Source organism: Nothoprocta perdicaria, unplaced genomic scaffold (assembly GCF_003342845.1).
Source record: "Nothoprocta perdicaria isolate Ctin4 unplaced genomic scaffold, notPer1 scaffold_2, whole genome shotgun sequence".
Lineage (NCBI taxonomy): Eukaryota > Metazoa > Chordata > Aves > Tinamiformes > Tinamidae > Nothoprocta > Nothoprocta perdicaria.
This window is the reverse complement of record NW_020455204.1, coordinates 1937577-1963226: the sequence shown is the minus strand read 5'-3', so window position 1 is coordinate 1963226 and position 25650 is coordinate 1937577. Positions and strand designations below refer to the sequence as shown.

The 25650-nt window shown below is 50.2% G+C and overlaps 1 protein-coding gene across 3 annotated transcripts; it reads right to left on the bottom strand.

Moving 5' to 3' along the window:
• Nucleotides 1-1242: 1242 nt before the first annotated feature.
• GGT1 (gamma-glutamyltransferase 1) lies at nucleotides 1243-25650 on the bottom strand. Of its 3 annotated transcripts, none has more exons than XM_026037698.1 (13): nucleotides 25617-25650; nucleotides 11643-11810; nucleotides 10899-11026; nucleotides 10576-10665; nucleotides 10075-10267; nucleotides 8829-8986; nucleotides 7818-7967; nucleotides 7171-7307; nucleotides 6136-6320; nucleotides 5181-5308; nucleotides 4586-4698; nucleotides 3200-3313; nucleotides 1243-2196 (listed from the first exon to the last, which is right to left on the bottom strand). In XM_026037698.1, exons 2-13 carry the CDS (start codon nucleotides 11804-11806, stop codon nucleotides 2053-2055), a joined length of 1704 nt encoding a protein of 567 aa, XP_025893483.1. In that variant the 5' UTR covers nucleotides 11807-11810; nucleotides 25617-25650; the 3' UTR covers nucleotides 1243-2052. The 3 variants fall into 3 exon arrangements, with proteins under 3 accessions (XP_025893483.1, XP_025893482.1, XP_025893484.1); XM_026037697.1 differs by lacking the exon at nucleotides 25617-25650 and adding an exon at nucleotides 19178-19321; XM_026037699.1 differs by lacking the exons at nucleotides 1243-2196; nucleotides 25617-25650 and adding exons at nucleotides 2707-2957; nucleotides 19178-19321.

The window sequence follows — 25650 nt, the reverse complement described above, 5'->3', positions numbered from 1 at the left end:
TCCTAGGGGAGTTTGCTGACTGGTTATAAGAGACTCAGGAACACAGATGTGACTTCTGCACCACAGGCCTTTAGAGGCATCCAACAGCCTTTACCAAAACTCATTTCAGAGGGCGTATTTGGCCAACTACCCTTTCCCAGAAACCAGCTACCCTCCAGTTTCAGAGCACACGCTTTCCTTCTTGCACTTTAGACCACAGTGAGTGACAGTCTTGGTTCAGTTCATTCTGCTGCGCTGTGCAATAGTTTTATTTGTTTATTTCCCAGCCCTCGTCCAGCCAAGAAGAAGTTCAGCCAATGCCGCTCATTTGACAAACAGGCCAAAGTCCAGAGGGTGAGACACTCATACCAGCTGATGCAGTTCATTGTGTGACCTTGTCTATAAGCCTCCTGAACTGCCTTGAAAAGTGGCTTTGAACCCCAGCCTGCCCCTGACATCTACCCTGCAGTTACAAGAAGGGGAAGTCACAGAGCAAAGATAAGAGGCTCCAAGTTTGGCACCAGATCCATCTCTTTCACCCAGTTGCTACGTTCTTGCAACCACTGTCCGAGCTGCACCTAACACAGCAGTAACAGGAAAAAAAGAGCACAGAGCATTTACCAGAACACTTTTGGCCAAAGCTATTCATGTAGCAGGAGGGATTAAGCTAATATATATCACACAGACAGCACCCTTTGATTTATGCACAACCTCACTATCACTTTATGCCTTGACAGCAGACTCTTCCCACTTCCAGACTCYTTCCCACTGGGATGGAGAGGGTGCCCACAGTCTGGAATTGCAGCCTTTCACTTTCCCTTCTGAATTTTCAGGTCTCAAACTGACAGGAAGTTTCAGTGAGGCAAAYAAGTAAGATCAGTTTCTAAGACCTTCACGTTTCAAGGACTTCATAAACATATCTAGAGCTCAACAACATCCCGGAACACTCAAGTTTTGCTCTCAGCTTCAGGAACTCAACTTGGCTATGTTTACGTGCTGTGAGATGCTAGTCTGTAACGGGAAGCAAACACCAACCCCCTCAACGTGTCACTACAGGACACTTAGTTGACCCATATCAAATATGGATTTTTGAGGTCATTGAGCGCCTGATTAATGGTAGCTCACCTGCTCACTGCAGAGGTTGCAGCACAATCCTCTCTTAGGAGGTTTCCCTTCCTCAGCCTCTCAGGTACTTCAGGCCTGCAATCCGGTGTGGCAAGAGGTAAACTAGAGGAAACCAAGCTTGGTCTGAACATTCGGCTACCTTTTTTTCCTCATAGCTTCATGAAAGGAGTGAACAAATGAGAGAAATCTCAGGAGAGTCTCTTATGAAAACTCCTGGTCATTTTTAGAAGTATCARCTGTGCAGGCAAGAAAAACATGTGATGACATAGGCATTTATTTTAGTTGTGCTCAGAGTTTTACAGGTAGCATCTGTCTTCCCTTTAGACCTTCTCAACAGAAATATAGATATGTTTAAAAAAAAAAGCTGAAGCCACTTTTCCAGTTCTACACTCATCAGCAATAATCAACTTTTGAAGTGAAAAGCAGAAAAATTTTTGTTARGAGAGCAGTGAGTTTGTGAAGGTTTATCCCAGTGTAGCATTGGAGTTCCTGATGTAGCACAGACCTATTTGTAAGTTAGAAGACCCACTCCCCAGAGCCCTCTAACTCATCTACTCAACTCTTCTCTAGCAACGATGAGGATATTCTTGGCAGCTGAAGCTGTGCGAGGGAAGGACTTCCTTCAAACTGGGCGAGTTGGACCTTCTTCAGAAACACTGGGTACCAGGTTTGCTTACACGGAATAGGGATGAGGCAGGAAACGAAGGCAGAACAGACTCTTCAAGTAGGCACTGCACGTCCTTGGAGACGTGCCTGTCTTAGCACAGTGCTCTGCCACGAGGCACTTCGGTAATGGCTGTTGAGAACATCGGTCTCAGCTCCATCAATGGAATCACAGCTAAATGTGTTCTCCTTCCTGCGAGGAGTCCCTGAGTTGCAGTCCTGAAGGATCTTCCCCCCAACGCGTGTCGGTGTCGCCGGATCGCTGAAGAAAGGAGCCGAGCTAGGTCAGTAGCCTGCAGGGAAGCCACCTTTCCGGGAATCGGAGGCTGCAGCCCACCCGTCAGCTGTCCTGAGAACAGCCTGCACAATCGCGCTGCTCGTTGTCCACGTCGTGTTGTGTCTCCTCCTCTTTAGTTCTTCTTCTATACCCTGCAATAAAAAGGGGCACAAGTGCAACAGGACAGAGAGAAATGGCCTATAACGCAGATGACAATCAGCAACTTCCTTGGCCACCCAAGCCAAGGTAGGTCCCCTGAAGCTATAAGCTGTCCTTCATCTTCCTGCTGCCTTCTGGGATGCTTTGCTTTGAAGAGCTGGAGTTGAGATACAGCATTTGTGGTGCTCAGCGTGGGCTCCCAGTACAATTTCTGAATGCCAGAGCATTCAGGCTCGYAGCCAGATACTGACAGCCAGGAGTGACCGAGCCTGTTTGGTGGTAGGACACAGGGCTTTTAGAGGGCAGGGCGTGCTGCTCAGTGCAGGCCCATGTCTTTGTTTATAACCTCAACAGGAAGTTTGTTTTATCTGGAGATTGAAGAGGATCTTTAGGATTGATTAAAAACACTGGTTTATCTAAGAGTGTTTTTTTCTCRTGACAGACACGAGATAAGATGGGTACAAAGACCACATCTGCTCCCTCAGGGTGAAGAGACACTGCCAGCTCAGGAGAGCTCAGGAGAGCAATGCAGAGCATGGCAGAGCCTGCTGCCAGGTCACAGATTTCGGGATTTTTGGGGTAATTCTCTGTGTTTTTTGCTTGTCCTCCCTCGCTAGCGCTGCACCAGTGCTGTGGGATTCATCCGAGGCCACATAACAGGACAAGAGCTTCCCAAAGGTCACTGTATTTGGACTACTTGGGTGTCTCAGGTCCTGGTGCGGTTCAGCGCTAAGTCCTTTGAGCCAAGCAACATCTGGAAAACAAGTGTTAATTCCAGCTGTAGCTCGCGTGTGGACACACTGCGCCTTAAAGCAGATGTGCACTTTGAACACGTACGGTGAGCTAGACCTGTGCCAACTTTAAAGCTGAGGTTAGAGGTATTAAACCTCTAACCTAGGGACGTTTAGCAAGGTGCCACGCTTTGCTGYAAGCATTAGGCTCCCCAACCCAGAAGCAGAATAGCTAGCACCCAGTCCGGCCTTGGGACAGACAAACCTCCTGGATCTCCTGCTCCAGCTCCGTGACACTGGGAAAGAGCTGATTGTGAAACCTGGGCTCTTCCACCGACTTCTTAACATCATAGCCAAACCACAGGGAATTGATGATTGCCTAGGAGAGACAAAACAAGTTAGTGTCAGATAAAGAACTACCTGAATAAGGTCTCTGAAGAGATCTGACCCACCACCGTAGCAGCACTAGCATATATTTCTAAAGGATTTTTACCAGAACACAAAGATGGTTATTTCTTGGTCATGCCCCATCCAGTTCACCCTCTCTTGGGTGARGAAGACACCAGTGCATTGCAGCAGCTTAGCTTGCATATCCTCTGGAGGATTCCCATGCAAACAAGCCCTCAGGGGTTGCCATCAGCATAGCAAGAGGATCAGATCCTCAAGTCCTTATGTCAGGATTTATCCTAACTCTGCTTAAGCCAGTGCCAACTTATTTAGACCCAGGAGTCACCTTGGTGCACACATATGGCTACTGCCTCCTGCTACTGCATAGCCAGTCCCCTTAAACCTTCCCACTTGCTTAAACTGGAGCTGCTGGCAAATGAGAAGAACCTGGATCAAGGGCTCTGGACCTGTTTGTTGCAGCTTTTGGGGAGCTGCTCCCCTGCCTCAGCCACGGAGTGGGATCCAGCCTGGAATGCTGAAGCACAGAGCAGCCAACGTTGGCGTGCAAATTCCCTCTGTGCTAGAGAAGGGAGCATTTCTGGAGCAAGTCACATTTTAGCAAACTGGAAAGCTTTGAAAGGGCAACAATTTTTTTTTTTTTTTTTTTAATAAATAAGAATAAGCAACCTTGGCAACCACATCTAGAACTGCAGCACCTACTACAGCCACCCAGCACTGAGACCCTTTTCACTCCATGCCCATGTCTACTCCTTTCCAAAGTCCTCTTACACATGGGGCAGAAGTGGGCATCAAACCTCCTCTTACAGGATAAATTGGTTTAATCGCACACATGTTCAGCTCACAAACACTGTATCAGGCAGTGGGCCAGTTAGGAAACAGCCTGTTTAGTTATTCCAGAAAGTTTATAATTTGGGATGGGAATGGCTCCAAAGAAATTAGTTTGCAGAGATCCAGAGGAGAGCATTCAAAGCAAAATTGCAGCCACAAATCTTTTCTTGCAAGTAAAACTTAACACAAGGAAACACCTGGATCCATTAAAGGAAGGAATTTAGCAGGAGACCTATGAGGACCTTGGGGTTGGGGGGTCTGGCCCCCCAAAGGCTGGACCAAATGCTGCCTCCCAGCCTGCAGGGGATGCTGGGGCTCAGAGGGAGCAGTGGTCACATCAGGCAGATGGAGACTTGACCCCTTATCCCAAACCCTGCCTCTCCCCTATCCCCAGGTCACCCACACCATCACATACCAGTGCCGTGGCCGTGGTTATTTTCGTTCCTCCAGATGCACCAACCACCATCTTGACCTGATTTGTTTTATCCACCAAGATGGAGGGGCACATGGAGGACAAGGGCTGTTTACCTGGTGGGGACACAGACACGACAGAGGCTCAGCCTCCCGCTGGCACCTTGCAGCTCCATGTCTAAACCCAGAGCCCCTGTAGTCACCCACCTGGCTCAGCTCACACARGTCTTGCTCAAAATGCCCCCAAGCATTTTACTCGCCGTGCCCCAAGCTCCCTACAGAAGGATATTAGAAGTGTGTCAAGGGCTTCTTCTTTAGCTGGCCTCTCCTTCTTCAGAGGGCTTCCAGAGCAGCTGGTCATGCCCTTTCAGCAGGGATGAAAGGATCTCAATTTGACTCCCAACCCTCTGCATCCAGCCCCAGATCTGCACCTCTCACAAATGAAGATACCTGGTCAACGGGCTGCTAATAAAGCTGCTAGACAGGATCATCTTGAAGCCCATCACTACAGAGACACAGGGACTGCACTTGCAGACACCCCAGCTTTAATAAGCAAGACACAGTCGCGAGCCTGAGGTGGGAAGGCAGTTTATAGCTACCTGGTGCTATGAAGTTTGCTGGAGAAGGAGGCACCCCAAATCCATTGATTATATTAGGAGAGCTGAAGTCATCCATCTCATCATTAAATATGATGCCACTCACGTTGGATCGTACCTGGGAGCCAAAACTAAACAAAACAATCAGCACAGACATGTCAAAGCTGGAAAAAAATTCCAGGCCGAGCTTCAGGTGAATTACYGCAACATGAAACCTGGGATTTGATGGGAGTAACTTTCCATTCCCCCACCACAAAGGGCATTCTGGTGCCATATGGGGAGAGGAAGCAGTTTCTACCCTGAGTACCAGCTACACAAGGAGGAAAGGCAGCCCAGAGCTCTGCTCTATAGCTCCCTGCAAGGGCCCCAAGGAAAAAAACCAGCACATCAGCTAAATGCAGTTCATTCCCCTCGTCCCTGCTCAGTGCTGCACTCCCTTTAAAGGCAGCACAGTTCAAAGGCTGGGACATTGAGGAATGATGGAGGGGTTCTGCTTAGTTGTGTCAAGTGGGATGGATTTGCTATGAATAGAAGGAAGAGCCTTTATTCCCCACATCTTCAGGCTGAGCACTGAACAAAGCTGTCCCTGAGAGCACGCAAAGGCAAACACACCACTTCCAGGGCAGCTGCAGGAGCTCAGATCCCTTCCAGATGCCTGGGAAGCCCGAGCCTGAAGTGACAGCATCCCTGTGAGAAGATCCAGATGCTGCGGATGTCTCCTCGGTGGATGAACCCCACACGAGAGGACCCTAGTTCACATCTCTTGGCCTGACCCGACCACACAGGTCTTGCCGTTAAGAACTGACCTGCAAGCTCAGCAGGAGAAGTGCCCATCAGCAGTGCCACCCATCACTGCCCCATCACTGCAGAGATGCCACTTCACTGATGTGTTATACCAACCACAGAACCACTAGGAAGACAGCAGAGGCCTACATGGAAGTAACATCTGAGCTCATACTATTGGTTGATGGTGCTGGTGGCGGACACAGCGCTGCCGTCTTCGGCCACGACGGAGAGGTGGGAGGTACCACCATCAGCTCCAGCGTAGTACACCGGCTCGTAGTAGTCGATTGGGTGGGAGATGTCTGTGATTTTCCTCCGGACACCATCCGCGTAGAACTCYGACGTCATGTTTCGGATCACCTGCCAGAGAAATCCAGCGCAGTTACTTGGCAGGTTGAGTTTCAGAGACATGTAGTTACAAGRCTGACACCCAACACTTCAAACCACAGAAGGGTGGCAAGCCCTAGCAATGAGACGAGAGTTTTCCAGTAGGAGCTTTGCCTCTTCTTGAAAAGTAGGTGCGTTACCAAAGAGCATTTTAAGCCACCACGGAAGCAGCTATTACAGAGCAGCCCTTTGTGGAAGCCCTTGGGGGAAGTCAATCAACATCCATTACTGCAGCTCCACGGAAAGTCCTCCTCAGCGCTGCGGTAAGGCACACGCAAGCAGTATTACACTTGCTTCAGAGAGAAGAAAAAGGCTGAGAGGACTAGAGCTGATAATTGCTCTGTAAATTGCAAATTTGTGTCCACCAAGCACAGCTGTGCCCAGATCCTGCTGCTTTTGGAGACTCACAGAAATAAGTGCACAGTGCACAGTCAGAAGAAGTAGAGTACCATGTCAGCCCTTCACTTCTGCTGGCCCATTTACTACAGGCAGGACTGGGTTCAGAGAGCCATGTGGCTGCCATGAGTATTATCTAGTGCATAAAACTTCAAATACTATTAAAACATGGAAGGTTAGACCTAGGTACACACAAAAGCTCCTGGAAAATAGAGGATTTTGCTCTGCCTAAAGCAGGAAGGTTTCCTGCCTTTTTGTCCCTCACAGCTCAGCCTTAAGTCACTGCCATAGGACCTTAATTCAGAGACACATTTCAATGCCTGCCAAAAGCAGGTGGGATGGAGCATCCCTGACAGTGCTTAGTCACTCACTAACTTGGAGCCATGTTCCAGTGGCTCTGCAGAAGGAAAAAGCTTTTGCCAGTTACCTCTTCCATGTTGGTGAAGTTTGGATCTCCAAGCAAAGTCCTCTTGGCRTAGGCAAAGCGAAAGGCCTCCACAATGCGGTGGTAGGTCAGGCCTTTCTCTTCCAGGGTTTTGATGCTGTCAACAGAGAAATTATATCCTGGCAACAGAAGACAAGCCATTGTGAACATAAACGAAGAAACATGGTCAATGGGCTGCTAATACAACTGTAAACAGGATCATCTTGAAGCCCATCACTATGGAGACATGGACTGCACTGTCCTCACCTCCGCTTGAAAAACACAGGAGCTATGGCAGCTTTGGGCTCAATAGGAATCAGGATTTTCACTTGGGAAGGTGTCTTCCAAAGAAGCCTCAAGTACAAGCTACTTTCAGCCTATTCAGGTACTGGAGAAACACCCTAATGAGGAGAATCTTTTTCTCCTTCTCATCTCTGTTTCATGTACCATAGACATGTCCCCCAGTTTAGAGGAGGAATGTTCCTACTTCTCTGGTCCCTTCTGGGGCTTCAGATACCCCTGAGGAAAAGCACTGCTGTCCTTCACCCTCCGGCACGCTACTGGGGCCAGCTCCAAAAGCAGAAGTTCAGTTGTCTTTGGAGCTCTCCGAGCTCCTGCTGCCCAAAAACATCACTCAGTGGGTCTCTCACCTTTCAGTATGTTGAAGACAAGCGCTAGCACTGGACCACTCAGTGGGGAGCTAGGTGTGTAGAGGGTAAACTCCCCAAGGCCGACCTTTATAGGGTTTTCAATCACTGTTGCATTATAATCCCGCAGGTCCTCCATTGTGAGGATGCCTCCTAGAAGGGAGAAGACAGCTATTAGTTTGGGTTTATGTGATCTCCACTGGGAAGAAGTGACAATATTTCATAATCAGGCATCACAGCAAGGATGGGATGGGGGACAGACACATCCAAAATGTTGCAAGGTAGAGAGAACAAAGATGGGTGGCCCAGAAAGGTCTCTCCCCCCACCCTCCAACAGATCCAGCTGAGACTCAGATAGCCTAAGTGATCTAGAGCAGCAAAAAAATCTGATTCATTTATTTCTGCAGAGGACACCAGCAGTAGAAGGGAACAAAATGATCCAAAGAATCCTGTTTACAGGAGGAAGATGCAGTTTTGGGATGTGGACACTTTGTGCTACGCAGCAGGCAGAATAATTTGTACTTTCCATTGCCTGTCTCATCAGAAAGGGGAAGACAGTATTTAATGATACAAAGAAAACCAGTAAATTACTTGTTCCCATGCAGTTCATGGAAAGTAGCCAATGTCAGCTCGCAAGGACAGGATACTGCCACCATCTAGCGGCATCCAGAGGTTAAACAAACTTATTAGAGGAGCATGTGCAGTTTTAAGTGGTCGGATTCAGGCTCTGTAGACAGCACATATCTACTGTGCTATAGCAAGTCTATGTATTTCTGAATAGACTATGATGTGCAGAAATGCACAGTATATACCATGCATTTCTGCCCTCATTTGAAACACATCCAGCTAACAGCTTCTCCTGAGCATCCTGTTACCACCTATCTCAGAGGCAGCATTTCAGGCAGCAGGGTTGACCTGCCTCCAAGGGCTCTGCAGGTCACAGGCCCATCTCTGGGTGCCAAGCTGCAGCAGTCCCATAGCTCGGGCTCTTCTGGACAGCATCCCGTTTCTCACCTGCACTCTGGATGTCAGCGATGATCTGTTTTGCCAGGTTTCCTGTGTAAAAGGCATCTGCTCCCTCGTTGGCTATAGTCTCATAGGTGTTGGCTAGTTTAGGCATCTTGACAATATCACCCTCATGTAGAATTTTTCCTCCTCTGCAGAATACTTCACTAACAGATAAAGGAGATTGAGAAGATCAGATCTGAGAAGCAAGTTCAAAACTACATGTACCYGTATGAGCTGGCACAGCATTTCACTGTTCATGCTGGAGGCGACCTGGAAAGAAGAGGATCTGCCTGAGCCATGCCACATKGGTCCTGACCACATGCACTAGGACATAAAAGTGGCTTCTGACATGGGATTYCACATTGCTCAGAACTTGCTCAGGGCAACCTGAAGGAGAGCACATCAATTCTTGTTGCCTTGGCAGGCCGCCTTCCCCATCTGCCCAAGGATTTTAAAACAGCCTCAAGAGGCCTGTGAGGGGTCTTGAACTCCTTGAATTCAAGCAATTAAATTCAAAGCACAGATCAGGAAGCTACAACAGTCAAAGCTTCCAATGAGTGCAGGAAAATGCACTTTGATCCCTACATGCCAGAGCCTTTTGAGGTAGCCATAATTCTCCCTCTAACTCCCTCATCATGGATGTGATGCTTTAGGCCCAGGTTGACCTTCCCAAATGAGCTGCAAAATATCCTGTAGCTAGCGGAGACTTTAAGAAACAAGAAAGGCTTGTCCACTAGGGCTGGACATAGATACTATGGGTTTGAATGTAAGAAGAAGTGGAGGAGCATTTAAAACTCTTTAGGTTCAGTCATTGTCAGAAGTGCATCATCAGAGGTATTGCTCCAGGAAGGCTCACTCTGGGATGAGATGACCCAGTTTCCTACAGTCTAAGAGCAAATAAGATTTTTAAGGAGGAACACACTCTGCAATTGCCCAAAATGCAAGTCAGATTAGCTTAGCATATTTACAGCATGAGAAAAGCATGAAAAWTCAGACAAATACATCGCCATCTGACAAAGCTAGTCCAGCATGTATTTAAGTCCCATCTCTGCCTTGACAAATGGGCCTTAAGAGCAGAATTTATCTCACTTTAGAAGGACTGAACTTGCCTGAAATTAGCCACATTATTCAGCAACATCAGAGGGGAGGGACAGTCCTCATGGGATACCACATTACACAAACACAGATGCTCTTTGTCTAGAATGCAGTAACCCCAAATTTTCCAGTTCGGGACAGTCACTGCTCTACCTACCACAGTGAGGGATTGCTTTCAATTGATTGCTGTTTTGATTTAATGGCTGCTCCAAGGCCTTTCCCGATTGGGAATCCTTCTCTTGCCAACTTGATGCTGGGCAGAAACAGGTCTTTCCATGCTAATTTGCCGTGACGTTTGTGAGCCAATTCATAGCCGCGGATTTCTCCTGGAACTGCAATGGACAGACCTCCTGGAGCCAACAAGGGATGTGTTAGCACACGGCAAGGAGAAACAAACCAAAACATACACACACAGAAATAAAAGCAATTAATGGAGTAGGAGGTAACACAGGGCTTATCTGTTGGCTTTGTTTTTAGGCAAGCATCACACATACTATTACGAGCTCAGCCTACGCATACAACATCATGAAATTATTCTGGTTGATACTCATGTTTGCACATTATGGACTGCTGAAGCACCTCTACCCTTTTGCAGGTTACTCAGGTGGAAGTGGAAGTTGGAAGATGCGAGTCCCCCAAAGCAGTGGGCAGGCCATACCTTTCAGAGAGATCTCAGTGTTGTTCCCAAACATGTCTAGCGTTGCCTTTTTTGGAGCCACCTCTCTGGCATTAATGATTTCCACTTTCCCTTTAAAGATAACACAAGGAAGAGGGTGTTTTAGCTCTGGATTCAGCATGCAGACACTGTTTCTACTGAAGGAGTCTGACCATTGGGAGCTGGTTTCTTGGCAGTAGCTTTGAGGAGAGCCTGTTCTCTTAGTCTTCACCCAGTCAGGACAAACCATTAGGACAAACCACCTCTCCCTGCCCTCAACAGTTCTGCAGCTCTTCCAGCCACATCTAAGCCACCCTGTCCCTTACCTGTGCTGCTGTAGATAGTAAGGAAGAGGCCCCCTCCAATGCCCATGCTGTGAGCATTCATGAGTCCTACACAGAGCAGAGCTGCAATTGCTGCATCCACTGCTGATCCTCCTTGCTGAAGGATGTCCCTGTGCAGCAAAAGAGAAGGCATCTTACAGGGACGTGCTGCCRTGTTCAGAGCAGTTATGACAGCTCTCTCATGCATATTTATCCACACCTTGGCTACAGGACCCTCCCATCTGTCACTTGAGAGAACAGATCCTGACGGTCCAGGTACAGAGCAGCTCCGTACTCATTAAAAAGGCATCTAGACTAGCCTGAAAACACCCAGATGTGGCAAAACTTGTGTGGAGACCAACACCCAAGACATTTGCTACATGTGCAAATGATAGGTCTCCAAGGAGGCTGAAATCTGGAGCTCTTGCATCTGGAAGTGGAGGACAGTTGGACAAATAGTTTTCTAAAAGGAACCTGAAAAGCATCATTCCCCTTGTTTCTGTGGCTGCAGAATATTTGACCACTCATCTTTGAGCGACTACAGTAACGTTGGCAAGACACAGTAAGAACCCAGGTTTTATTCTGCCTTTCTCATTCCAGAGTGAAATTAGATGGTATTGGTGCTGTGCAATTGCTGGAGCTGCACTCGGACACCAGAGGAAACAGAACAGTTTTGTCTTGTGCAAGAGCTTTCAGGGCTAAAGAGTCACAACAGAATTGCCACCAATTATTACCAATGATTACTACCTTCCAATTATCGAGCACTGCCCTGCATCTGCAGCCACAGCTGCTCTCTTGTAGATGTGTCTGTCCCATGGGTCATGGCGCAGCCCAAAGTAGAGTCCCAGGAACAAGATGAGTCCCAGCAGGACCACGGTTAAGACTCCGACCACCAAACAGTGCCTCTTCATCTTCCTGGAAGAAGAGACAGGATGATGGACCTTGGTGTTTCTGGGCCACACTGGAACTAGCAAGCAGGTCATCAGGCACACGAGCAGCCCYTTCACACCTCTTTGTTCAGATGCCCTGTTTCCCCCCAATAACCAGCTGCTCTGTCCATGAAAGAGGTTTGGGAAGAACCCATCCAGGCAAYATCCAGTGTCAAAACAAAGCAGAACATCAAGAGGGCAGATGTTCCTAATGGAAGCAAGGACCCTGCTGCCACAACCTTTCAAGGGTGATGAGACAGTTATTCTTTGTGACTTTACACTCTGATTCCATATGTTCAGCAAACATTTAACTAGCAGATAAGACTAGGTCATCCCCTTGCTGCAGTGCCTGGGAGGAGAGAGGCCTATGTCAGGCCTAATTTGATCTAATTCCCAAATCCCATCAGCAAGGCCTGTCAGGAGCTTTGCCAAAATTCCCCTTCCAGCACATGCTGGCAAGCGCTTTGCTTCATGTGTTGTATGATGGACTCAAGGGTCACATCCTCTCCATGAGGCTTTTGTCAATCGTGCGGTCACCTACATTGAGCAATTCTTTCTTCTTCATACCCACCTTCTTTCTTCATACCCACCACACAACGTCTTCCTGCCTTTTCAGCCCTTGCTTTCTAGTACATCCCCATGTAGCTCTGAGCTGCTGGCAGGGAACAGGCACCTCCTCCCCTCCGATCTCTCACCGAGTGTCTCTTCCAAATATTTCCTCACTCAGATACGTATCAAGACATCTTGTGCGGGTGCTGCCAGCACCAGGTAGCTGGGTCTGGGCCTCCACTGGGCAGGACTCTGAGAGGTTCTACCCACCCAAAGCTTCTACCAGCTTCCCCTTGACCCGTTACTGCCRCCCTGCTTCAGCAAGCGCCCCAAGGGCTCCCAAGCTGTCCCAATGTGACAGCTCTGCAGTGTTACAATAAGAGCAACGAGAAGGCCCCAAACCAGCAGCTGCCACTTCAGTGAGAACCTGTCCCACAGCACGTAAGCAACCCTGTACACCAAGAAAGTTGCAATTTCACAGGCAATAAGGGAAATCCAGGAAGCAGAAAGTAATTGGTGTTAGCAATGACTCGGGTCATATTCAGTTGAGAAATTTGGAGCTTTAGCTTCATGCAAGTTTTATAGTACCAGCCTTGTGAAGGAGCCTCTGTCTGGGAGGCTGACTCTGAGCAACGCAACACACACTAGCAGTCCCTGCTGCCTTGGCCAACCTATTTGTACAAGGGCCTCCTCCTCCTGTACAAGGGCCCTTGGCCAGAACACCTTTCCAAAAAGCTTGCCACCTGTAGAAGGTGATGCCTGGGGCTTCCCAGTGCTGAACGAGGCTGCCCTGAGCCCCATGGGGTTGCTGTTCACCTGGGCATCAGCGCAGCACACCAAGGAGCTCTGCTATAAGCTTAGACACACACCAGGATCAGTCAGGAGTAGCTGGAGGGATGGAGAGTCATCGCCGCTTGTGGAGACTAATTTTGCATGGAATACATCTTGAATGCTTGTTCTTTGACCCTGTTCCTTTCCCATTACATGACTGTTCCAGCAGAAACACCCAAAGTCATCACCCCACCTGCAGGGACAGGCTTCCCCCTGCACAGAATAGCCTATTCCTCCAGCTCATTCCACGGATTTTCACCGTGACAGCTGCACTTGCGCAATAACCAAGGCACCCTTTACCTCGCCGAGGTGCCTGCTGTCCGCAGAGACCAGCCAGTCCACGGCATGGCAGGAGAAGAGCGGGGCCAACGCTCTCCGTGGATGCTCAAGAGCCCAACGCAGCAGCCAGAGCAGCGTTTGGTGCCTTGCAGCCGCAGCACGCGCAGGACCGGCGAACTAGCTAGAAGGCAGCCCGGCTTCTCCGAGGGAGGAGATTGGCAAGCACTGCCCCCTCCGCCTCGCCCCCATGCTGTTGTTTCCAGCAGGGAGGTGGCCACTTGCTCTCCAAGCCCGGCATCTGCGAGCGGCAGCGCTGAGGATGCCTCTCTCCAAGCAACGGGGCTCACGCCGGGCTGCAAATCTGCTGCACGCCCTGCCCAGAAGGAAATCCAACCAGGGTGGTGAGAGGTAGAGATGAAACCTCCTTGCAGGTTCTGGAGTGGATTTACTGCTAAAAGAGGGCAGTGGCATGTTGGCCGGCAGCGCGGTGCAGGGGAACAGAGAAGTCTTTATGTCCCCAACAATAGCTCGCACAGCCTCGGGGMTGAAGACACTTCTGTTTGCTGGCAGAAGGAGCCCGGCTTCAGCACTGGCAGCCTCCTCCCAGCCCTGCAAGAAGTGTCAGCACAGCTTTTGTCTGCCCAGCTGGCAGAAGGTACCTCTGTTTCATCTGAAGGCCAACACAGCAGGAGAAGAGAAGGAGAAGCCTCAGAGAGCTCCTCCGTGCTGCAGAACCCACAGCATCTTCCTCCGACCGGGACAAGCCAGGAGTCAGACCTGCGTGCCAGGAGAAGCGAGCACTCCCAACAAAAGCACATCTGTGTCAGGCAGATTCTGCTAGAGAAGCAGCAGCAGCTCCAAGAGCTAAAGATCAGCAGCTTTCTCTTTTACAACAGCACCGAGCCRGCTCAGATGAGAATAATCCTCTTTACCTTGGTCTCCGGTTGAACTTCCGCAAGCTCCGTGACCTCTTCTGGGGCCCAGCCCCTGCATGAGGCATCCCTTGTAGAGACCTCACTGCCTTTCTAGCTGTGACCCAGCAGAGCCAACCACGCAGCAACTGGGAGGCAGAGCTGCAGCTCTGGGTGCTGTAGCCCAGGTTCCTGTGCCCTGGCCAGGGGCGTTACGGGAGCGGCCTCCRCTCAGAGCCCGAGTCTCTGCCGTGATTTATTTCTGGGAGCACTGGGAACAGTGGTGTGTGCAGGCCAAGGGCCCGAGGGACAGGGCGCTCCAACTATTGTCTTCTGAGGTTGGCTTTGACCTTCATATCCTGGCCAAATCCAGCTGTTTGGCAGCGTGGTGAGCTTTCAGGTGCACCGTGCTGCCTGGCAGCGGGCCTTCAACAGGGACCACAAYGGGTCTTGGCCTCTTTTCTTCTCTACCTGGTTGTTACACCTTCAGGGGCACGTTGGGTTGCTGCTCATATCCCAAACACCAAGCTGAGGTCAGCTGCTCCGCATGAACTGCTCCTCTGTTGCACAATCCACGAGCCTTCCGCTCTGGCAGGTTAATACGTGCCACATTCATCCACGGGCACGGACACTTTGCACAACGAGCACAGGGCAAAGATCAGAGTTGTAACCTCAGACCTGCCTCCTCAGGGAGGGCTCTCCAACTGCAACGGGCCCTGCACATCACACCACAAAGAGCCCCTGAGCAGAGGTGGGCAAGGGGTACAGGCTGCACATACCTTTGTTCTTGCACAGAACTGCAATGACTTCGTTGCAATGTTTCCACCAACTGACAAGAAGCACCTGAGCAAGTCCGTGGTCTTCTTGAACAGAAAAGCGTTCCCATCAGTYGTCCTTGCATCCCTGCTGCCAAAACGAGGGGCACCAGAGAGTTCACAGAGAGACAGGACCCAAAGCACGTCCTGGACTCAGCTGCCACGTGGAGCTGTGACCACCTTTGGCAGGAGCAGCCAAACAGCTCACGTGGCTCCTCCTTGGCCATCGCAGCTTGGAACTGACCGCTGCCATAACCACCATCCAACCATCCCAGCGCCAGCAGAGGCTCCAGCTGCAGCCAGGAGATGCTGCCTGTTCTGCCACCCTCTTCCTCCAGCAGCAGCCTCTTGCAGGGAGGACGGCAGAGTTGGCAGCTAGGGATGAGGAAACCTGCTCCCACCACCAATTCTCACCCAAGCTTTGGAGCAACAACCCTACGTGTTGCTTTACAGCAAGTCTAGAAGTGCATTTACAGCTTGGAGCACATTGAACAAGGACAGCATAAGTCCTTGTAGCAACCTCACTTCAAGGTGATGAGCTGCAAAACCTGCCTTTGACCACTCAGGACTCATTTATGATAATCCTGCTGTACGTGGCTTGCTAGAAACATCAGAGCTAGCTTTGAACTCATGTACTTACGTGTTTTGTACCTCCTCGCCTGCAGTTATCTTGGGTTTCATTGAGGGAGCTGGGGTTATTTAGTGTGGAGAGGAAGAGGCTCGAGGGAGACCTTCTTGCTCTCTACAACTATGTRGAAGGAGGTTGTAGTGAGGCAGGGGTCGATGTGTTCTCCACAGTAATTACAAGTAGGACAAGAGGAAAGGGCCTCAAGTTGCACCAGGGGAGATTCAGGTTAGACATTAGGAAGAATTTCTGCAGGAAAAGAGGAGTCAAGCATTGGAACAGGCTGCCCAGGGAAGCGGTGGAGTCACTGTCCGGGRCAGTATTGAAGAAACATGTAGATGAGACATGGTTTAGCAGGATTGTGTTCAAGGGTTTGCGGTTGGACTTGATGATYTCAAGGATCTTTTCCAACCATAATGATTCTGTGATCCAGCCAGTGATACTGCATTAGGTGTTCACTGCTACTTTGAGGGCTGCGAGCCCCTCTGGATGACAATACAGGCAGATCACAGCTTGCCTGAAACACAGGCACCCACACGTGGCATTGAATCCTGCATGAGGATTCAACCCTCATCTGCCAAGCTCAACGCGCTGTCCTGCGAGCACAGCACGAAGTCCAGTGCCAGGGTGCCCCGCACCGCTGCTAAACACCGTCTTTTGACTTATCAGGCAGGATTACTGAAGCAAGGAGAGCCTCATTGCCAAGCCTGGCCAGCCCATCCGCCCCACTCCAACCTTTGATCCACTGSGTTTTATCAGGAGGGTGGTGGCTTTGCTACAAGAAACTATTAATAACCTTTCACTCAACTCCAACAACAAAAGCTTTGGGAACATTAGCCATGATTCCCTGTTATTACTGGCATTGAAACAGCGGCACAAGAGAGTTGGTTTATAATTTACACTGAATAAAGTCATTAATAGAAAAYATAAGCCTTCCATCCATGAGATGGCTGGGAGGGATTTAGTCTGTGACCATCTTTCAAAACAGACTTTCAAATCCCCCCTCTAGRCATCGCATCAGGAGCACAGATTCCTTCAGCTGTACTTCTGTTGTACAAGAGATCTTGAGAAAAATGGGAAGCTTTCTGGAAAGCAGGATCTGGTGCAAGAAACTGTCTGTAGACTCAGAAGGATTTGATATATCTGGTGTTTCTACTGGTCAGGATCAAGAGCACCTCCAATGTCTCAGGCCTCACTCAGGTGATAACACAGACTACTCTTGCCAGGTCTAATTTTAACTACGAGACTCACAAGGCTCCACAGGCAAGATTGTCACAGGACCAGTGCCAACACCATCCATCTTCTGGGGAGGAAAGAAGAAAAGAGTCCACCCTCTACCCCAAACTGAGCTGCACTTACAGTCTTTTATACTTTTAATATTCACCAASGCATGATTTCAGGAGAACTGAAGATATAGTTAGCAAATTGTATGTTTCTCAAATGTTCTTCTCGTGTTATTAACTACACTGGCGTGACGGTACCAACTTCGATGCTTGATCAAAGCGGTCAGTGACAGAACAAGGGGAAATGGGTACAAGTTGAAACCCAGGCAGTTCCATCTCCATGTGAGAAGGAACTTCTTCACTGTGAGGGTGACAGAGCCCTGGCACAGGCTGCCCAGAGGAGCCTCCTTCTCTGGAGGTCTTCCAAACCTGCCTGGATGCCTCCCTGAGCCCCGTGCTCTGGGTGTCCCTGCTGGAGCAGGAAGTTTGGACTAGATGATCTCTAGAGGTCCCTTCCAACCTTGACCATTCTGTGATTAATACCAATGTGAGAGTCATAAAATTACATGACTGATGTTCAGGGCAGAATGGCGCCTCTTGTCACCACATTTGTCTCCAGGAGAGCACAAGGTGGTTGGGAAAGGCTGTTAGCKGTAAGACTGGCCTAGCTGAAGTCATAGTTATCCAACTGTTGCTCTTTGTCCCTGTGGTGGAAAGGCAAGTTTTGTAACAGTGAGCCATCAAAATTAAGCAAATTCCTTTATCCTTGTTCAAGGACAGCACAGTCTCATCCGTGGCATGTTCTTACYGGCACAGCGCCAGAACAAGCTGGCCACTCCACAGCAAGTTACTCTTTCACTTATGCGCAAGCACAGTTAAGGATGAGGTCAGAGCAAGTCAAGAAACCTGAACTTTGTGACCAACTCCGGCAGGTGAACAGCTGGCTACGCACACATAGTATTACCTCATTTCAGTGTATACAGTCATTGAGAACTCCATATAGCTCTATATAGCTACTAGTCTAGTAATTGTGCTGTCTAGCTAAACAAACAAACAAACACCACACATAGTGAATGCAGGTGCATCTYAGCCCATTAAAAACAAACACACACAAATCACATATTCCTGCAGGAATTTCCATCTCTTTCTCCAGGTAGTGTTCATGATGCAGTCAAGTTCCATGTTCTACAGAAGATTGGGATTCAGCACTATACTGAAACATGGGAAGCAACGTGGTCCACCCTTTATCCCATGCACTGAAGGAGCATCTCAGGGCATCCAGCAACATGGTCACTGCTCTTGCAAGGAGACCTCAGCTCCTGAAAGGCATCAGGCAACCAAGGGCACTTCTGGGCATTTCTCTTTTTACTTCCTCCTTTGCCCTTTATTGATTTTCTATGGAAATTTCATGAAGCAGCACTAGCAAATGCTGACAAGAGATGAGGCAATCACAGCTCCTATTCACATTCCTCCTTTTTACGGCAGGAAATGCAATCCAAAGCCACTGTTTCCCGACAGTTAATGCATTATTGGAACAGAGGCTGTTTGAAGAACCTGTTTGCCTCAGGGTGCTAAAGAAGCCTAAAACAGCCCTTGTTTCAAGGAAAAAGTTCCATTTTCTCAGGAATCCTCAAAATTACCTGCTTCCTTGGGCCAAAGAAGGTTGTCTCATGCACTCAGCAAGACTCAGAGCAAGTGAAAGGAATTACACCCTGATATGTCTCATCTACCTCTAATTTCTGAGTGCCCCACGTAGTTAAATACACCTGATTGCACCTAGTTAAATACAGCTGCACTGACAGCACTTTGCCTCAAGTGTCTCCCTTGGAAAGCAGGGCAATAAAGCTGGAAAAGGGACCACGGTGTCCAGCYTAAGGAAGGAAGCTGATCAGCCAAACTAAGATGAGGTTTTATCCTTCAGCTTTAGGTGTCAGGAGCAATGGAATCCCACCATGGAAGCAGGATCAGACACAAAGAAATTYAAGCTCTTAAAATAAATAAATGAGCAAACAAGAATCCAAATACACCAATGAGGGAGGGAAATGAAAAAAAAATGGAAAACAGGTCACTAGAGGAGAGCCTAAAGACAGAAAAGATACTTTAGAAAGTGGCAAAGTTACCTGAGYTGCAGAGGATCAAGTTGACCAAAGGCAGAGACACAACACCCTGCTCTCAAGGCTAAGAATAAATACACAGGAACATGTTCAGAGTTCCTCCTTTGCTCCTAGGAGCAGCTCTCTCCTACTTTACCTGCTCAAGGAAGAAGGAACCACTTTTTTCGACCTGCTCTTGTTTTAAGATGCCTCATTTCCCATAACCAGCCACAGGTGCATGCTCCTCCCTGCGGCACAGGCAAGCCRGCTAATGAGAGATAATCGGCAAAGGTTGAGGTTTATTAACCTTTTCTTGCCAGCCAGGACAATGTGTTTAAAAGGGGAAAATTTCTATAAAGCCTTTTGAGTTTGTTCTTCTCTGAGCCAGCAAGGGTTCCTGTCACATTGATAAGGTTATGATCATACCAGTGGATTCTGAGTTTTTAATTTTTTTGTAAGGTTACAGTGATCCCAGTGATATTCCAGCTGTATAAGGGATATAAGTCTAAATGAATCGATAACCAGCCAGGGGTATAAGAAACCCAAAAGCATTGTGGCACGTGTACTGATATGTCAACTGGATGGCTTAAGTTATAAGAAGGACCATCTCAGATATCTGAGAAATATCTCAGAAGATATTTCTTGGGCTTTTCTTGAGAAAATACCCTCTACCTCTGTGTCCTCTTGTGCTGCCAGGTATAGGAGGACGTGAGCAGGCAAGAAATTACAGCTTTCTAGGGCAGTCTGGGTTTGCAAAAACATTTCCTTGATTTTGATTACAAAGAATGTTATCTTTATTTCCTATTTTCTACTCAAGGTTGTTTGTTTGGCTCTTCCTGCAGCAACTCAGGATGGCAAAGTTGAACACAGCAGTAACACAGGTCAACCCATTAAACCTTCATCTCACCCTGAGCCCTATCTGACGATAACAGCAAACCTTCCAGGAAAGCGTGACTCTCCTCTTTGCAAGCGTTGTTCTTCTCTCAGCTCGCCTTGCTGCTGCATTTATCATCTTTTTGGCACTGAAACACAATATAAATTTCATGCCAAGCTCCCTGCTTTGCAAAACCTGCGCTGATCTGCACCATTCATCTTGCAGCTTGATGGAGCCCCTTTGTCTTTGCAAAGCTGCTCCTGGGACACAGTAGGGACTATGGTTTTGCAGCTAATGGTCCAGCCTTCCCCACAGCTCACAGGCTCAGCAACAGAGTCCCACGGGGCTTCCCTCATCCCCACTACCCTGGGATAAATAAGAGGAGTGGAATCTGGGGAGGAAGAGGGGAAAGAGAAGAGGGAACGACATGCGAGAAAGAAAAAAGAGCAGCAAAGTGTTGGATGGGAAAGGCTGAGGAAAAGGGAATGCAAGAGGCAGATAGGACATAAAAGAATAGAAAAGGGGAGGAAACAAAGAAACAAACAAACAAATAAACAAATGAGATGCCTACTCGCTCAGCTGGAGGTTTTTTCTCATTTAGCCTGACCAGTGCCGCAGGTCTGTGCAAACACCCTGGAGCTCTCAGACCACAGGCAAGCTTCAGCTTTTCTTAGTCCTTGGTGGAGGGCTTGTTCCACGAAGCGTGCCACAGCAGCACGTTATTTATTTTGCACATTGCAGAGCACAGGGCATGAAAGACACGGCTCCCCGAGCGGTCAGAGATCCCTGCTGCTCCTTCGCTGGGCACGGCGGCCGCCAGAGCCGTGCCGGGGCTCCGCGCGCCGCGCTCGCTTCCCGCGCAGAGCCGACCCCTTCGCTGCCCTCGGCGCCTCCCTGCAAGGAAGGTTTCTGCAAGAAGAGGCAGGCACGTCCCACCTCATTGACTTCAGGTCAGGGCTTTCTGCTTCACAGACCGGCTTCCTCGGCCGCTGCGAATGCCCTGACGCCGGCTCTGTGGAGCGCGCGGTGCTCCGGGGAGCTCTCTCCCTGTCTCCATCAGGAGCTCGGTTTTCTCCTCTGATCTGAGCACAAGGTAGCTCCACCACCACTGCCTCTTGGCCCTTGGARGTCCCTAATGCCCCTGTGATCATTCTGGTTCTGCAGCCACCTTCCTCCTCGCTGCAGCTCAGGAAACCTCTGTGAGCTCCATCCTCACAGGACCTGCGTTCCCCAGCTAGCACTTAGGAGCACAGAATGGCGTGGAAAAAAAAGGAGGGATACAAGATGCACTGATTTCAGCCCACTGCTTCGAGCCAGCTCTCTTCACAGCAGGCTGCTTTCCATGGGACCTCTCCTGAAGCCCAACAACTTCTGAGAACTTCTCTCCTTTGGGACCCCGTGTAAGCTGCCTTCTACTGCTCATGGAGCCCTGACCTCGCTCGTAGTTTYGAGACTCTCTCCTGTGTCAGACTGACTGCCAAGCTGGCACTACTCTCCCCCATATGCCACATCACCAGATACAAACTGCACAACTCATGCTCCAAAATACCAACCCTTCCACAGAGCTTTTCAAMCCAATAAGGAGTGAAGACCCAACACTATGCTGCACAGTATGTGGGACACTTTCAAGAGGTGCATGCATCCTTGAGACACTAAAATACCCAAAAAGCTGCCCAAATGTACATTGAGATGTATTGGTAGAATTAATAGGGCTGCTGGCTTAGACCCACAGCTCTGCTCTCTGACCTCAGCCTCTATCAGTAAATTCAGATCCTATTATCATCATCATTTCACATGTAACTGGCCTTATCAAGTCATAGTGCTGCTCAGTAAATCGCCTAATGGATGAGTTTGCTGCTCAGCTTGGAACAGACTGCCTATAACCTTGCTTCACCCGTACGAAACGACTTGAGAGAAATCAAAGACAACACAGTAGGTCAAGACCTGCTGTCCCCATAAAAAAGACATGCTCTTGCTCTTCAAACTGAGCCTGCAAGCTCATGAAATAAAAACACCTTGATTAAAAACATGATTAAAGAACTGAAAAGACACGTGCGAGCAAGAAGCAACGGCTGCTGTACTTCACGCCCCAATCCAACCAAAATACAGAGATGAGAAAATACAACTGTGAAGTTTACTCACCTCTCTCAAAATCCTTTTCTCTGAAAACCCTTGGGTGCTGCTCTCCTTCTGCAAGCGACCCTGGCAGACGGCGCTCCTGCCTTTCTSCCCTCTTGCCCCTGATGCCTCCGGGATTCCCAGGAACGAGGACTTTAAAGCCAAGGTTGGCCACACAAGGGCTGGGTGGCAGCAAGACTTTATGTATGGGAGCGGTCAGGAAGGGCGGGCAGCACGTGATGGAATGAACTTGTATCTTTGATCACCGGAGGTATGTCACCCTTCCCCCTCAATGTCCCTGAGGATCTGCTGGCTCACGGGCGAGCTGGGAACCGACGGGTCACGGGCTCCTGGTTCTCACGGTTGCAAGGGAGCCACATGCAGGGTGTGGAGCAGGGAAGATGCGACTTGCCCGGGGATGATACTTTGATGTTGGGGAGTCCCCAGAGTCCATCCGTACCGGAAAAGTCTTTGCTTKTCTTCATGCAAGGAACAATACGCTGGAAGTTGCTGGTTTTGTCCGTAGCACAAGCGCTTGCTGAGGAGGATGCCCTTGGTGCCAGGGCACCACGGTCCCCTGCCCACCTACCTGCCCTCCTGCAGCCGGAGCACAGACCAGCTCCACGGCTACAGGAGAAGGAACATGCATCCCATAGGAGATGTCATCCTGGACATCAATCTGGGAAGCTCCTTGGAGATGCATCCTGCCCTTCTCCACTARAGGAAGTCTTGTAGCCTGTGGATGGAGAGGAAATCTCTCCAGGATGTACCATTGCTCCCCAAAGGAAAAACACTTCATTTTCAGCTTCCTTTGTTGGAGTCTCTTGATTGTCAAAGTCCCTGTCATGCATGGGGACAAGGTTTGGCAGCCTGAGAGTTTATAAAGTATTGGTTGGATCCCTGTCGTAGAGCTGGGTAATGGGAGATGTCAAGTCCAATGGATGACATGAGCGTCTTCTCGGCTGAGGCGACTGGGAAAGGCAGCGGCTGTCCCGGCTTTGACAAAGTGGAGCTGGCAGCCGGAGCAGGCAGCGAGCTGCCTTTTTCCCTTCCTAGTTTACACTTCAGCCTGATCATCTCCCCGTCCTGCTCCCGTAACCCTGTGCCAGCTGCTTGAAACAGGAATGTTGCCATGTGCCAAACCGTGGCCTGAGCCGCRCTTCCTCTATGGACTTGTGCCTACCCTGACAGTGTCACTGGAACTAAAAGCGGGCACAAGCAGGCACTATCTGAGCTAGATCCCTTTAACTACCATAGAGTCACTTCAAAAAAAGAAGAAAATCAGATTTAGGACAAACTGGCTTGTTGCTGCCTAAGATGTGCTCGCTGCACATAAGATGTGCAGGCTGCAGACGTGGTCTCGGCAACCGTTCCCTCTCCTTCTGCTGCCGCAGAGATGTTGGAGCCTTGGAGCTGCTGGGCCCAAGGAGAACAGCCGGTGCCGCGGGAGAGGCCGGTGGGAACAAGCACTGCACACGCTGGCAGTTGCATCGGGGCACGGCCACGCTGGGCACTGCTCCGTGCGTGGCTCTATGCACCATGCACTGCTCCGTGCTCCATGCACTGCTCTGTGCACTGCTCCATGCTCCGTACAATGCTCCATGCACTGCTCCATGCGCTGCCCCATGTGTGGCTCCATGCACTGCTCCGTGCACTGCCCCGCGCTCCGTGCATGGCTCCGTTTGCAGGACTGCTTGGAATCAGCCTCAGCACTTGCAAGGCAAGCGGGAAGGGCGAGTGCCAGGCAGACGTGGATCCCGGGAGCGCTCAAAGCCCCCGCGGACCAACGTGTCCCCCAGCGGAGCCGCCAGCTCCACGGCCCACCTCGACCGCCTGGATCTTTCAATCACTGCACGAGATTTTCCTGCTTAGCAGCACTTTAAAGCCACTGCCAGGGTCAGAGAGACTCGGAGCCCAACAGCAGCCAAGTATTCCTCTCTTCCCTGTAGAGACAGGGGAACAGAGACAAAATCCTGCGTGAGGCTTCGAAGCAAATCAGCGCCGGGGCTGAAACTCGTTCCCCCACCTCCCTTTTCTCTTGCCGCTAGACATTACCTCTTCTCCCTGCCACGTGTCTGCTCTATACGTTAAATCCAGACACGGCTGGAAGCGACAACCGCAGAGCCTGGCGCTGCTCCGCCGGCACAAAAGCCTGCAGCGACGTGGGCTGCTGTTTTTGCTGTTTCTCCTCGTTTCGCTTTCTCCCCCGCCGCAAACAGGGAATGAATAAAACATGAAGGTGGCTCCATCTCCTTGTGCAAACCCCCAGCGGAGCCGAGCGCGGCCGAGGAGCCGGGGAGCGGCTCAAAGTGCTTTGCTGCTTCACGCCAAACTCGCCGGTTATTACAGAAAGTTGCTGAGTGACTAATTGCTGTTAAAGTCTAACCCGGGCAAAAGGGCCCTGAAATCGGAGGAACAGGGACTTTTCTCAGGTGGAGCCCAAGGTGGAGACCTCTGCAAATCCGTCCGTCCTGCTTGGGAGCAGGTGGGACGTGAGGCTCCCGCATCGCTCCGGCACCGGGAAGCACCGGCGCTCGCCTCATTCCAACYGCTCTCTGTGCCTGCCCCAGCAAACTCTGGGAAACAAAAGGATTTTCCCTTCCGACGTCACTGCCTGCAGCTCCAYGCACTCCCCTGGTGACACCACGCGGCCCCGTCCATCCCACCAAGCCTTAGGTGCCCCCTTCCACCCCAGCCCACAGAACAAACTCATTTCCCTGCTGCTGCCATCCCCCAGAGGGATTTATGGCCATCAAAGCAGAGGGAATAAACCACAATTGAGCCGAATCCTGCTGTTTCCACGTGCTATTCTCTAGGATGCTCCTTCAGGAGGAGGTCCCGGGGGGCACCCTGCACKTGGTCCCGGGTCTCCCCACGCTCCAGCTTCGGGTGCTGCAGGTTGTGCGTGCACAGCGCGGGCTGCGGATTGCAAGTGATGTCCCCTGCGTTACTCACAGCTTGTCGGACCCGCCGCGTCACCGTGACTCAAGCCGGTCGGCGCCTTCAGGCCACCCAGCGATGAGGCACCCAGGAGGAAACAGTGCAATAGGAAGAGGGACGTTTCGGGGCTGCGCCGGGGAGCGGAAACCCGCGAGGAGCGAACGGGAGGCAGGGAGAACCCGGCTCCTCTGCACAGTCACGCTCATTTGGCCCTTTTTTTTTCCACATTTTTAAGCAGCCCTTAAGCTGGTCTGGAGAGCAAACATCAGATAATCCTTTTCTAATCCAATAACAAGTTGCAAGGAAGAGCGAATTACCAAAACTGAGCGCAGCAGCGAGCTCGGGACAGGCGGCCCCGCGGTGCCAGGGACAGGCTGCCCTGCAGCCCTGGCAGGACCCTCCAAGAAACCACCAAGGGCAGCACCCCAAGAGGGCAGAGGCACCAGGAACCTTCCCAGGAGCTTGTGGAGACCCTTCCAGCACCCCCAAAACAAGAGATTTTACACAAAACACCCACAAAACAACCATTTATACCGGTCAGTGCATGCCGACGGGTCTGAATCTGCAG